Consider the following 12,308-nt stretch of genomic DNA (forward strand, 5'->3'; position numbering starts at 1 on the left):
GGCTAAGAGACGTGGTCAGATTGTAATTTAACGCCCAGAAAGAGTTCGTGTGCCACTCATACGTCCCATTGGTTATTAAAACGCTATAGTGTTCTCTTAACCACGCCCACGCGCTAACTAGAAAACGTATTTCTATGACTTGTATCATTTGAACCTTTTTAATTACTCTATTAGTAAATTTATTTATTGGAAATTCATTTCATCAGTTCTTGATATTTATTTTTTTGCATAATTTTATGGAAAAACTTTTTTTTTTGAACTTTTATTTATTCTGACAATACGTCATTTATTATTTTAACTAATGACTAAAAAGTTAATTAGTAATAATAATAACAACACTAAAAGTAAAGTTAAATTTTTTATGTACAACAGTTTTGCGCATCCCGTCTTTAGTTAAAATGACAGACAGAAAAAAAATATTTTTTGGAGCAAGAAAATTTTTCTCATCCCAAAGAATTTTTATTTTCAATTTATAATAAAAAAAATTTCTAGGAGCGAGTAAAATTTTTCGCGCCAAAAAATCTTTTTTTTAATGTAATAAAAATAAATATTATAAATCTAAACTTAATGAGTATATGATTATACATGTACTGTAAAAAAATTGTGGAGTAAACCCGGATTAAATACGGAGTGAATGTCGACCGGATGACTGTTTATTTATTTGATCTCGAAGTGATTTAATATTCAAGTTCTGAATCGGAGTGACTGCGAATAAGCTCCAGATTACTCTGCTGAAAAAAACAAACTCCCTATTTACTTCGTATGCAGATTTTTTTCAAACTCTGGAACTTCATGGAATGAATTCGGATCTCATATTAAAATCTGTAATCATTCGAATGCATTATCAATTTTTGACAGTGTAGATCAACATATATTTTTGATAAAAATTGCAGTCAAAAATTTTATTTCAAAACTATGACTGAAAACAAAAGTTTGTTTAAAAATTTAAAAAACAATTTTTGCGTACGAAGTATAAACCCAACTTTTCATTCACTATTTTGTATTATAATTTATATGAATAAGTTTATTGCAATGTAATTTATTTTCAGTAAAAAAACAATTGTCATTGATAAAAAAATATGTAATGAATATTGAGTATATATATATTTTTGCTGCAGCAAGCAACTAAATTATTTAAAGACCTCCGTAACTTTTTGCTATTTTTCATGAAAGAACCAAAAAAAAAAAAAAACATTACTACAGAACCGCTGATAGAGTGAGACAGTTTATGGTCATAAGTTAGATGTAGTAATAATTTTTATACGCTGTCTAACTGCCGATCTTTTATTTTCAAGTGGCAAGCTACGGCGAATTTCAAAAGAGCGCTATAAATTACTGCTTGAGGACAAGAAACTGTTTTAAGGACTGCAACACATGTCAGAGGTCGGAATTTAGGAATCACCTCTCACCCTCTGCCAACCCTAACGAATAGACAAAGGATCTCGAGTGCACTCATCACTCGTGCACAGTAATGTTGATGCAAACACTAATATTATCATATACAATCATACATAAATTCATTATTGAGACACGATTAATTTATTGGCTTGCAATCAAAATTCTAATTGATATGAAATATATATACTTGTACTAGATTAAAAAATTTGAAACTGAAAGTAAAAGGAATAAAAAACTTGTCGAGCTTTCCTGAATTTCATGGAGTTGAAAAAATAAAAATTTTTTAAATTAATAAATTGGATCGGAAGTTAACATCTTGTCGATATTTTTTTCAAATTAGCTCGGGTATGATTGGAGGGGGTTGGGCCATTTTTTCAAAAGACCGAAATTCCGAATAAAATTCTTACCATCACGACGGAACGGTGAATAACTTTGAAGTTTAAGTAACAGATGGAACTGTGCGAATGATTCTGAAACAGGCTTGATTTAATTGAATGTTTTTTCGAATGAAATGAGGTGGTCGAGAGAAGTATTTCCTTGGATTTGGAGGCTTGGGTTTGAATTTTGGTAGGATTTATAATACAAAAATACCCAGAGGAACGCGATACTTTACGTTTTTTAAATGAGGAGTGGAAAAATTAAAATCTTTGTAATTAATTATCTCAGGTTCTATCAAGTTTCCAAAAAATCGGCCAGCTATTTCACCTTCGAATCACCTAAAACTTTATTAATTTTATTTGATACAAAACTTGATATAAAACTAACAATATTATTAACGGAAGTCTAAATTACGTTGAGATAAGCAGTAGAAATTGAATAATCATGTTCTTTGTAAACTGGATTAACAATTTCTGGGAGTGTACTTTTATTTGCGCTCATCGTTATATTTAACTGATTATATTCCTCAGGCTTATCATTGATAGAAAAAGTATCAATATCAATTATATCAATATGACCAAGCTCAAAATTATCACATAAAGTATCACAATTGGCATCAATAATTTGTCCATCAGTTGTGTTTTCACTGCTGCTCATCGCAGTCACCCAATCAACATCAGGAATAGTTGCAGGAACACAGTAATCATGTTCCGAAAACTGCCAACTGTTTTCTACTATTGCACTTTGATCAGTACCGATAAATGGATTCAAATTATTGTCATTATTAACTTCCACGCACCTTTTCACAGCTACTTCATCAATATGCTCGTAAATTTGTGGCTCCTCAAGTATATATAAATAATCAGGTTCAATATCAGGCGTTTTGTCATCAACTTTATCTTGTAAAGGTAAATCTGTAGCCAGAAAAAAATAATTATTATTTATAATAAAAAGACGTTTATTTAATGAAAGTATCAGGAATATTACCTGGTGTTTTTGTCAAATATAACGATGGTAAACTTCCAGTATTCAGAATTTTTCTCCCCACAACTGAACCATAGCGAAAACAATTATTTTCAAAGTGTATTGAACATAATGATGTTCGTTTACCCACCGATTTGTTACTTCCGATTATATCCAGCCATTTTTGTCTTTCATTTATATCCGCAGGAAATCTGATAATTTTAAATTTATTTATATTTTTAAATTATTTTTGTATGTTATTATTTATAAACTTAACCTAAATGTTTTTATATATACGTACTTATGAAAAGACCTTCGAGGTTCTCTATCTCCTCGCCATTTACACACAAAACATGTGAATACCATTTTATAATTAACTGGTAATTTATAAAATAAAATATATTTTTTTAAAATATTTATATATATATAGATATATAAAATTATGAGTTTCTAGTCATGTTAAGGCCATGCTCGGACTATGCCCCCACTTGAAAAATTCCAATGACTTTCAATTGTCAGAATATCGAAATTTTATCAATTAATTTAAAATAATTAAACCATTAATTGAAAAAAGAACAATTTCATTGTAGATTTAAACAAAATCAGTTGTAGTTGATTTCAATTGGGAGTTGAACGAAATTTATAAAATAAATTTCAGTAAAATCTTGATGTAAATTTTATAATTTGAATTTTTAAATTATTTAGGCTAAAATTTATACAACAAATTTTTTTAAAAATCTATATCCTGCAGAAATTGTCCTTTTTTAATCAAAGGTTTAACTTTTTTAAATTAATTACATACATCGTTTATTTATTGTAATTTATTATGAAAGTTAGTGAACTTGAAATAAACAAACGCTGATTATAATTTCGAGTAATTGGAGTGAAAGTGTTTTTTTAAACGTTTAATGCCGCAATTATGAAAAAATTTAAAAATAGAATTTAGTTTTTTTTTTTTTTTTTTTCTTTCAATTACAAATTCCTTATTTATTTTTTATGTTAGGAAAAAATTTAAACAAAATTTTACGCGCCAAAAATATTTTATTTTTAAATAACAACTTTAATAAGAATTTAAAATAAATGGCTGTCAATTCATGAAAAAATAAATCATACGATCCACTTTACGTTTGATTTTTTATCCACGCTAACTAATTTATTTTATATAAATTCATTTTTTATCTTTTTATATAAATACACTCACCATTAATTTAAATATTTTCGATGTTTTCAATATTTAAATTTATTTTCTGTCTTACCAACTTTTAATAAAGTCTATCCCCACCTCGGAGATATTTCTAGATCGAAAGTGAGGGTTAAATAACTGGTAACTTTCTCACATATGTATTCATATTTATATATGTCCATACCACATGGGTTATATCATTACGAAATAAAATGGTATTGTAATGAAAAATTATAAAAATTGATAAAAAAACTAAAATATTAAATAATTTGTGAATGAAAATATGTCAGACGATTATCAGCGATTAGCAGTTCATTATTCGGCGTGCAACGAGCATTTTTTTAACACCCAAAAGTGTGAAAGAGAAGTTAATATAACTATTAATTCAATTATTTGCCTACTCATTTATTTATTTATTTATATTAATATTATTTATTATTTTTTAGTATCCGCTTCGACGAGTAATTGGGGAGTGTACACAATATTACGTTGATTTACAAAAGTGTATAAGACGTCAAGTAATTAAAATTATAAATTTATATTATTAAGTAAATTAATGACATAACGTAATGTATATTTTTTAAATATTTATTTTATAGAGGAGAATTCAACAAGAAGCAAACAACAAATTAGCCATAGAAAGGAGAGAAAAAATAAAACAAAAATTAGCTGAAAATAGAGAGAATTTAATGTAAAAGTACAGTTAATTTTATTTAAAATATAATATTACAAAATGGATGATATCAATGAGCAGGATGATGAGATGGAAGTAAAAGCTGAGAATGAAATTGAGGGAAAGGATGAAGAGATAGATGACGGTGATGATGGATATGAGTTTCCTCCTGATGACAATGTCGTTGACATGCTGGATGAGGTGCCACTGGATCAAGAATTAAAGTGCGTAACTGACAGATATTTTACTCCATACTACAAACTAGATGCGCAAAAAAAAAATAATGATATCTGTATTAGAATACACAGCAATCGTATCTGCATGATATCTTTGGCGCCAAGTCATCCGGTCATGCAGAAATGTAATGAAATAGAAAAAATAAATTTTAAAGTCACTGAAAAATTGGACAGGGCGTCTAATAAAGTATCAGGTAAAGGCAAACATGGCGCGCAGCCACTGCAGGAAAACTCAAATATTTGTTTCATCACTCTGACAAACGGGGAAACCTGGCCTATAAAATGTTGCATGATTGGTAAATTGATTGAAGTTAATCTGGAGCTGGTAAATAATCCTCAGCTGATTCGAGAACTCCCTCACAGGGGAGGATATCTTGCTATCGTGTTACCAAATATTAAAGTCCACGAGACGATGAGGGACAAACTTCTGGACGAAGAAAGTTACCTGAAAGCTGTTGCTCAGCGGGAAGAAAATCCTGATATTGAAAACAGCAATGCAATTAAACGAGGGAGGAATGACGGGGACGCGCCAGAGAGAGAAGCAAAAGTAATAAAAACTTTAGAGTAGATATTTTTGTTTATTGTGTAACATAAATCATGTGAAATAAATTAAGCATTTGTACTTTATTCACTACACAGTAAAATACATATTTATAATTATTTATCCACATTTATTAATATAGTAATTAATTAATTAATTATTTTTGAAAGTCGTGGCAGATTCATCGGACTCGCGAGTTTTCTTAAATAAATTTCCTAATACTATTCCAGCAAAAATAATTAAACCTACTGCGCTATTGGATATAAATTTAGTGGCACAATCTTGTGGGTCATTTATATTTAATGTCCGAATCTGAAATTTCGAAACAAGATTAATTAATCAATCAATTAATGCAATCAATTGCGTTTATCTTCACTTACTTGCTCAATAAGATGACCAGCAACGACACTAACAGCCGTATAATAAGGCCAAGTTTGACCAGAAATCACACCGGAAGTTATCAGACTTCCTATCATCGACGTACCGAATCCTGTTAAATACAATTTTGTATCATCACCGAACTTCAACGCCGTTGACTTTATTCCTACTAGCAAGTCATCAACTTTGTCCTGGCGAATAAAATAAAAATAAATGTACAAAAGTTTTTTTTTTTTTTTTTTTTTTATTTAAGTTAAAGTTGAATACCTGGTGGGCGTAAATAGTATCATATAAAACTGTCCAGCAAACTCCTGCGATATAAAGTGGCAAACAAATGGACAAATCACATGAGCCTTGAACTGCTGACCAGCCAAGGAGAGCGCCCCAGTTGAAAGTCATCCCCAAAATTAACTGCGGCCAGTATGTTATTCTTTTCATAAGCGGATAAATTATCACCAGCGCTAAAGACAAAGTTCATAATTAAATATCATTTTATGATACCAGCATCGAAACTTTAAGTTCCAATGCAGGTAATCATGAAAAATCTAGTGTGTAACTCAGAATGAAACAGGATTTCAAACTGCGGATCATGCCAGCCAACTTTACCCTGGTTTGAAATTGTTTTGTTTTATTTTATCACACAATAGGGTAGAGATACCGTTTTTGGACACTTGAAAAATTTAAATAAAATACTTTGATACTTTTATCCTGCTATCAAAATAGAAATTTCATTTTCCACTTTGTCGTAAATTAAAATAAAGTATTAAATGTCAAAAAATGGAGCAGTGGCCACAAATGGTACCTCCACTTATGCTATAAATAATTAAAACCATACCAAGTGAACTAGCACCAAGTAAAACACTGAACCAGTTCAGTTGAAGCAGAATACAAAGTCCCAGACTCAGTTGTCCTCCAAGAAATACTAATGCTTGAAACGGTTTAATATCTCCAGCAACCAATGGCCTGTCTTTGGTTCTCGCAACCTAAAAATTATTAATATAAAAATAAATGACAATAATTAACAAAGGACTTATTACTTTTTTATCAAAGTCTTGATCCCACATGTCATTGATAGTACAGCCGGCTCCTCGCATTATGAACGCTCCCAGTCCAAAGAGAGCCAGCATATGAAGATCTGGAAAGGCACCTGGTGATGCTGCCATAGCTATACTCCAACTGCAGGGCCAAAACAGCAACCAAGAACCGATTGGCTTGTCTATCCTCATCAATTTCAAATAAGGTCGAATGTTTGTTGGAGAACTGTCAACAATTTTAGCGGCAATACTGAATTGTCTGTCTTGTTTTATTGTTTTTCTCACTTGTCTTAATAATAAACTATTTATTGACTGAAATTTGATATCACTAGCATACAATCTTTGATGTTTTATATTTATATCATTATTTACACTCGGGTCATTTATTTGTGTACATCTACACATGTCTAGATTCAAAAACCTGTAGCATTTTCTTCTTGTGTGACTCCAATAATTTATTTTTAGTAATTTGAATCCTGATAATTTATGACAGCTCTCGAACATCATATCTTTTTATCTAAAAATTTAATTATAATTAATAAATAATTAATATTTAAAATTATTCATCTTAAATAATTTTAGTTAATGATTCATATATTTATTTATCTGCAAAATTAACATGTGACAGTTAAAATTATTGAATTAAAAAATCATTACCTAATCTTTGAAAATAAAATTTCTGACTAAACAATTGTTAATATTTAATTTACATTACATTACATTGCATAATAAATAATTCCGGTAATTTACAACGTTCTGAAATCCTAACCAATTTTTTTATATAAATTGATTTTTAAAAAAATTCAGTCGAGTGATTATTCGACTGCAGCTCTCCCTATCTGGGAAAAAAATTACTGTTTTAAAACTCAAAATTATTACTTTTTTATGATCCTGAAGTTAGACATGAGACAGTTTATAAATTTTGAATAAATAAATAAATTAATTTTAAAAAATGCGCGTGCTAATTTTTAAATTTTTATTTTACTTACATTTTATTTGTTTATGCAAAAATTTAAAAAATTCCAAATTGTCAGCAACTTCACACTCATAAAATTTATCAGACGTCAGCTAACTTCAGTTTCGTAATTTTTTAATTTATAATTTAAATTATTTATTAGTAAAAATTAAGCTGTCAAAAAAAAATAATTATGAAAATTAGAGTAAAAAATAGAATAATTAAAAATTGTTCTTTTTAACTGAATTTTTAATAACAATAAGCAGCGCTCCCTAGTGAATAAAAATTAATAGCAATGAAAGCTAATAATACAAACAATGACAGTATCAACGAAGTCAAATCAATGTTAAATCAATTCTTTATATATTTACTACATATTTATAATATATATTATATATAACTTTTTATCATTATATTGATAAGTATTTTTATTGACCAACATACCTCATTTATTAAGTTGTTCTATTTTTAAATATTTTTATGTTTAAAAATATATTGTTTACATTTGTTGTAAATATTATTGTTTAATTTAAATATTTATTAACAATGCCACCAAGTAGACTAGATGCGGTGTACCGCAGGATATTATTCACTAAGTTTTTTACAAAAGGTTGGGGGAATCCTGAAAGTTTAAGAAGGTAAAATATTTATCATTTTTAAATTATTTTACTCAATTACTTTGTTTACTTGGACACTTTTATTTCAGACTGACCAGAACAATAATTTTTTACCAATAATATATATTTTAAAAATAAAAATTATTATAAAATTAGCTGACGTTTAACAATTTTTGAATTTTTTAAAAAACGATAAATTATAAAAAAAATATTAATTAAAAATAATAATCGAAGAATTATTAATTGTTGCTAATTAACTATTTATTTTCTTGCAGAATATTTGAATTTAGAAAAGTTGTTGCTAATCGTGAGGCATGTTACAATTTAATTCCTCCAGATTATCCAATCACAATTACCAAGGTAATGAAATAATGAGTGGAAATATAGCAGACATGAAACAATTTATAAATTTTAAATGAATAAATAAAAGTAATGAAATTTTAAAAAAGTGAGGTACTGATTATCGAAGTATCTAAGTACGAATTTTATAAATTTTTATTCTAGAATTTAAAAAATTGCCTACTGTCCGCTAGATTCGCTGTTATAAAAAAATATACTTGTTGATTTATTTAAATTATTAATATAAAATATCTCTAGGATGAAGAATGGTCAGATTGTCATATCATTGAAGGAAACTTTGAAACACCATTTGAACAGCATTTACCTAATATTATGCCTGAAGAAACGAAAACGTCATATTTTCAACTTATACTACCTCTGAAATGGACTTCACATAAAATAACTCCAGTTTGTCTTCATTTAGCTGGAACTGGCGATCATGTAAATATTTATTTTTATTAAATTTACTTACGCTTGTTTGAAAGAAACCCGGGCATTTAATTACTATAAGTTCCCAGTTAATTTAATTAACGTTTAATACTTATTATTGATTAATTATTTTGTATCAATGTTTATTATTTTAAATATTCAATAGTATTTTTGGAGAAGACGAAATCTAATTGCTAAGCCACTTTTGAAAGAGTCGGGAATTGGATCTTTGCTGCTGGAAAATCCATTCTATGGCTTTAGAAAACCTAAAGATCAAATGTAAGGAATTAAATACAGGTTTGTACTGTATTAATTACTCTAATTATTTTTAATATTAATAATGTAATAAATCAATTTATTTTACAGAAGATCCAATTTGCTAAATGTCTCAGATATTTTTATCATGGGAGGCTGCTTAATAATGGAGTGCATTGTGCTGCTTAATTGGTGCGAAAAAAATGGACTGGGACCACTTGGTTTAACAGGACTCTCTATGGGAGGACATGTAAGTCAATTAATAAATGATTATTAAAAGTTATACTTGAAAAAATAAATTTTCCTGTGATTACTAACGTTTAGAAACTAGAAATTTTTAAATGTCTATGACGATTAATTTTAAAATTTGAGTGCTAGATTTCAGTATTTTATTTTTATGATAAGTGATAAAAAATGTTAAGATTGTGGTTTTGTTTTTTATGCTGTATTTCTAATTGTAGATGGCTTCACTTGCAGCAACCAATTGGCCAAAACCAATTTCGTTGGTTCCTTGCTTGTCTTGGTCAACAGCTTCTCCAGTTTTTACCCAAGGCGTTATGTCTAATTCGATAAACTGGTCTCTATTACAGTCGCAATATTTTTCTGATACAATGTATCAAAATGATCTAGCTAAAATGGTCAAAATTATTGATCAAGACGTAAGAGATTTATATATTTTTATTTTAAATACATATGTAGAGATCATTCTATTTCAAATCGATCATTTGAACCCGACCTCTGGGATTTGGCTGAATTTTTGTTCCTTTTCTACCCTCTTACAAATTATTTCCAGTAAATTTAAAAATTTTTTATCCTACTCAAAAAAAGTTGTGAATTTTTCAAAAAATGCTTTTTTTTTTTAAAGTAGCCATTGTTTTTTTTTTACTTCATTAGTCGGGACTTTTTTTTAAATTTTTTAAAAATTTACTTTTAAAAATAAAATACAAAAAATTTTTTCAACGATTGGGTAAAAAAATTTGAAAATGTGATCGATTGGACATAAGAATGAATCATATAAATATAAATATATATTATAATTTTATGTAAATATTTTTATTTCAGGATGCTTTTTTGGCGGGTCAACATTTTGCCCAACATTTTCCTGCAAGTATAAAACGAATGCGTGAATTAACTGACGATCTTAAAAACTTAGATAAAAATGGGGATAGTAATATTATTAAACGAGCAAGTTTCGATGTAACAGATCAATCAGAAGCTGAAGAAAAAGCTGCGGCTAAAATGTTTCCTCTCAATCTTGTATCAAATCAATTTAAACCATCAGAGCCAGAATCATTAGATGGTAAATTATTTTTAGCTCCGCAAATACAAGTTAATTTTATTCAGTAGCTTCTATAAAATTTTTTTGATACCACTTGTTATTATTTTATTTGAACAGCCGTTTGCATGCTCCCTGGTGAAAAAAATAATGGAATTGATAACAAACACCGCGAACAGGAAGCGTTACAATTTATGCGTGGCATCATGGACGAGTGTACACATTTACGTAATTTTGAAGTACCTGTCGATACCGAATTAATAATAGCCGTTTGTGCTAAAGACGATGCTTATGTTCCTCGTGATAACTGTATGAGCTTAGAAAAAATTTGGCCTGGTGCTGAGGTGCGTTTTATTGACGCTGGCCATGTTAGCGCTTATTTACTTCATCAGAAACTTTTTAGGTAATTAATTACTTTGAAAAAAAATTAATTACTTAATAAATTTAATTTTCTATTTTTTTTTCAGGTCAACAATAGCAGAATCATTTGAAAGATATAAAAAAAAATATTTAAAAAATAGTTGACGATATATTTTTATTGAATTTCAAAAACTAATAAATATTTTATTGTACGATTACTAATCATGGAGTAGAGGTAACGTTTCTGGCCACCTTAGGCCCAGTTTTGGACGCCAAAAATTTAAATAGATAATTTGTAATGCATGCGATGACAATTAATTTTTTTAAGTCAAAGACATTTTTATAAGGGAGTTATAATAAAAATTTTATTTTTTACTTTTTCATTAATTTAAATAAAATATTAGGTGTCCAAAAATGGTACATTGGCCACAAATGCTACTTCTGCTCTATTGTATGATTAATAAAATTTTGAAGAATTTAAAATACATTGACAATATTAAATTCCATTACTGGAGTTGAAAGTAAAATTACAAAAATAATAAGTAATTGTAAAAATGAAAGTTATAAATTTAAAATAAAGTTATTTTAAAATTAACTTATATTAAATTATCCTTACAGAGACAGTTTCTTATGACTCCTAGAACCAACTAGTTTAAAAAAAATTGTCTCTTTTTAAAAGACATCTTAAAATTGTCTGCTATTAGAGAAATTAAAAAAACTACCGCTGCGATTTTTTGAAATGTAAATGTAGTAGACATCAGACAAATTTAAAATTATAAATAAATAGACTAAATAATTAATAAAATTAAATTTAAAAAAAATGCGCTTTTAAAAAATTTTGAAATTAATAAGTGCATTTTTTAAGAATATTATTTTTTAAATTATATACTCTATTTATTTATAATTTTAAATTTTTCTGATGTCTGCTACATTTAAACTCTTTTTTTTAAATTTACCATTTTTAAAAAAATTATCAAACCCCGCCTAGTTTTAGTATCACAAAATTGAATACTAATTAATTATATTTATCTACAAAATAAATCGATAAAATTTTTTAAGTAAAATTGTATGAGTTTGAATGTAGCAGACAGAAAAATTTAAAATTGTAAATAAATGGAGTAAAAAATGAATAATATTAAATTAAAAAAAAATGCATATTTAAAAAATTTAAAAATTAATAAGTGTATTTTTTCAAAATATAATTTTAAAATTATTCACTCTTTATTAATAATTTAAAATTTGTCTGGTCTGCTACACTCATTCGTAAAATTGTAATATCCCGCTAAAATATAC

General features: G+C 27.6%; 4 protein-coding genes across 6 annotated transcripts; 2 read left to right on the forward strand and 2 right to left on the reverse strand.

Annotated features, from left to right (window-relative positions):
- Positions 1-777: 777 nt before the first annotated feature.
- LOC103571775 (conserved uncharacterized protein) lies at positions 778-3,210 on the reverse strand. Of its 2 annotated transcripts, XM_053742313.1 has the most exons (4): positions 3,041-3,210; positions 2,764-2,951; positions 2,576-2,690; positions 778-822 (listed from the first exon to the last, which is right to left on the reverse strand). In XM_053742313.1, the coding sequence occupies exons 1-4, from the start codon at positions 3,103-3,105 to the stop codon at positions 816-818; spliced, it is 375 nt and encodes a 124-aa protein (XP_053598288.1). In that variant the 5' UTR covers positions 3,106-3,210; the 3' UTR covers positions 778-815. The 2 variants fall into 2 exon arrangements, with proteins under 2 accessions (XP_053598288.1, XP_008548282.2); XM_008550060.3 differs by lacking the exon at positions 778-822 and having other exon boundaries at positions 2,068-2,690.
- Positions 3,211-4,075: 865 nt separating this feature from the next.
- On the forward strand, positions 4,076-5,493 carry LOC103571779 (protein Abitram). Of its 2 annotated transcripts, XM_008550067.2 has the most exons (4): positions 4,076-4,289; positions 4,369-4,440; positions 4,522-4,819; positions 4,895-5,493. In XM_008550067.2, the coding sequence occupies exons 3-4, from the start codon at positions 4,656-4,658 to the stop codon at positions 5,397-5,399; spliced, it is 669 nt and encodes a 222-aa protein (XP_008548289.2). In that variant the 5' UTR covers positions 4,076-4,289; positions 4,369-4,440; positions 4,522-4,655; the 3' UTR covers positions 5,400-5,493. The 2 variants fall into 2 exon arrangements, with proteins under 2 accessions (XP_008548289.2, XP_008548286.2); XM_008550064.2 differs by having other exon boundaries at positions 4,077-4,289; positions 4,522-5,493.
- Positions 5,427-7,607, reverse strand: LOC103571778 (4-hydroxybenzoate polyprenyltransferase, mitochondrial). The gene is made up of 6 exons (XM_008550063.3): positions 7,442-7,607; positions 6,788-7,301; positions 6,586-6,733; positions 6,018-6,211; positions 5,753-5,941; positions 5,427-5,684 (listed from the first exon to the last, which is right to left on the reverse strand). The coding sequence occupies exons 2-6, from the start codon at positions 7,289-7,291 to the stop codon at positions 5,526-5,528; spliced, it is 1,194 nt and encodes a 397-aa protein (XP_008548285.2). The 5' UTR covers positions 7,292-7,301; positions 7,442-7,607; the 3' UTR covers positions 5,427-5,525.
- A 353-nt stretch (positions 7,608-7,960) lies between these two features.
- Positions 7,961-11,601, forward strand: LOC103571781 (Abhydrolase domain-containing protein-2). Its single transcript, XM_008550068.3, has 9 exons — positions 7,961-8,377; positions 8,632-8,716; positions 8,954-9,136; positions 9,291-9,403; positions 9,491-9,629; positions 9,841-10,038; positions 10,442-10,679; positions 10,776-11,058; positions 11,123-11,601. Exons 1-9 carry the CDS (start codon positions 8,286-8,288, stop codon positions 11,178-11,180), a joined length of 1,389 nt encoding a protein of 462 aa, XP_008548290.1. The 5' UTR covers positions 7,961-8,285; the 3' UTR covers positions 11,181-11,601.
- Positions 11,602-12,308: the final 707 nt, after the last annotated feature.

Source organism: Microplitis demolitor, chromosome 10, assembly GCF_026212275.2.
Source record: "Microplitis demolitor isolate Queensland-Clemson2020A chromosome 10, iyMicDemo2.1a, whole genome shotgun sequence".
Classification (NCBI taxonomy): domain Eukaryota; kingdom Metazoa; phylum Arthropoda; class Insecta; order Hymenoptera; family Braconidae; genus Microplitis; species Microplitis demolitor.

Coding starts and splice junctions, on each gene's coding strand:
- LOC103571775 (XM_008550060.3), bottom strand. CDS start 3,105: ATGGTATTCACATGTTTTGTGTGTAAATGGCGAGGAGATAGAGAACCT. Junction 2,952..3,040: donor CCTCGAAGGTCTTTTCATAA/GTACGTATATAT, acceptor TAAAATTATCAG/ATTTCCTGCGGATATAAATG. Junction 2,691..2,763: donor ATATTTGACAAAAACACCAG/GTAATATTCCTG, acceptor TTCTGGCTACAG/ATTTACCTTTACAAGATAAA.
- LOC103571779 (XM_008550064.2), top strand. CDS start 4,656: ATGGATGATATCAATGAGCAGGATGATGAGATGGAAGTAAAAGCTGAG.
- LOC103571778 (XM_008550063.3), bottom strand. CDS start 7,291: ATGATGTTCGAGAGCTGTCATAAATTATCAGGATTCAAATTACTAAAA. Junction 6,734..6,787: donor ATCAAGACTTTGATAAAAAA/GTAATAAGTCCT, acceptor AATAATTTTTAG/GTTGCGAGAACCAAAGACAG. Junction 6,212..6,585: donor ACTTGGTGCTAGTTCACTTG/GTATGGTTTTAA, acceptor CTTTGTCTTTAG/CGCTGGTGATAATTTATCCG.
- LOC103571781 (XM_008550068.3), top strand. CDS start 8,286: ATGCCACCAAGTAGACTAGATGCGGTGTACCGCAGGATATTATTCACT. Junction 8,378..8,631: donor AATCCTGAAAGTTTAAGAAG/GTAAAATATTTA, acceptor ATTTTCTTGCAG/AATATTTGAATTTAGAAAAG. Junction 10,039..10,441: donor TCAAAATTATTGATCAAGAC/GTAAGAGATTTA, acceptor TTTTTATTTCAG/GATGCTTTTTTGGCGGGTCA.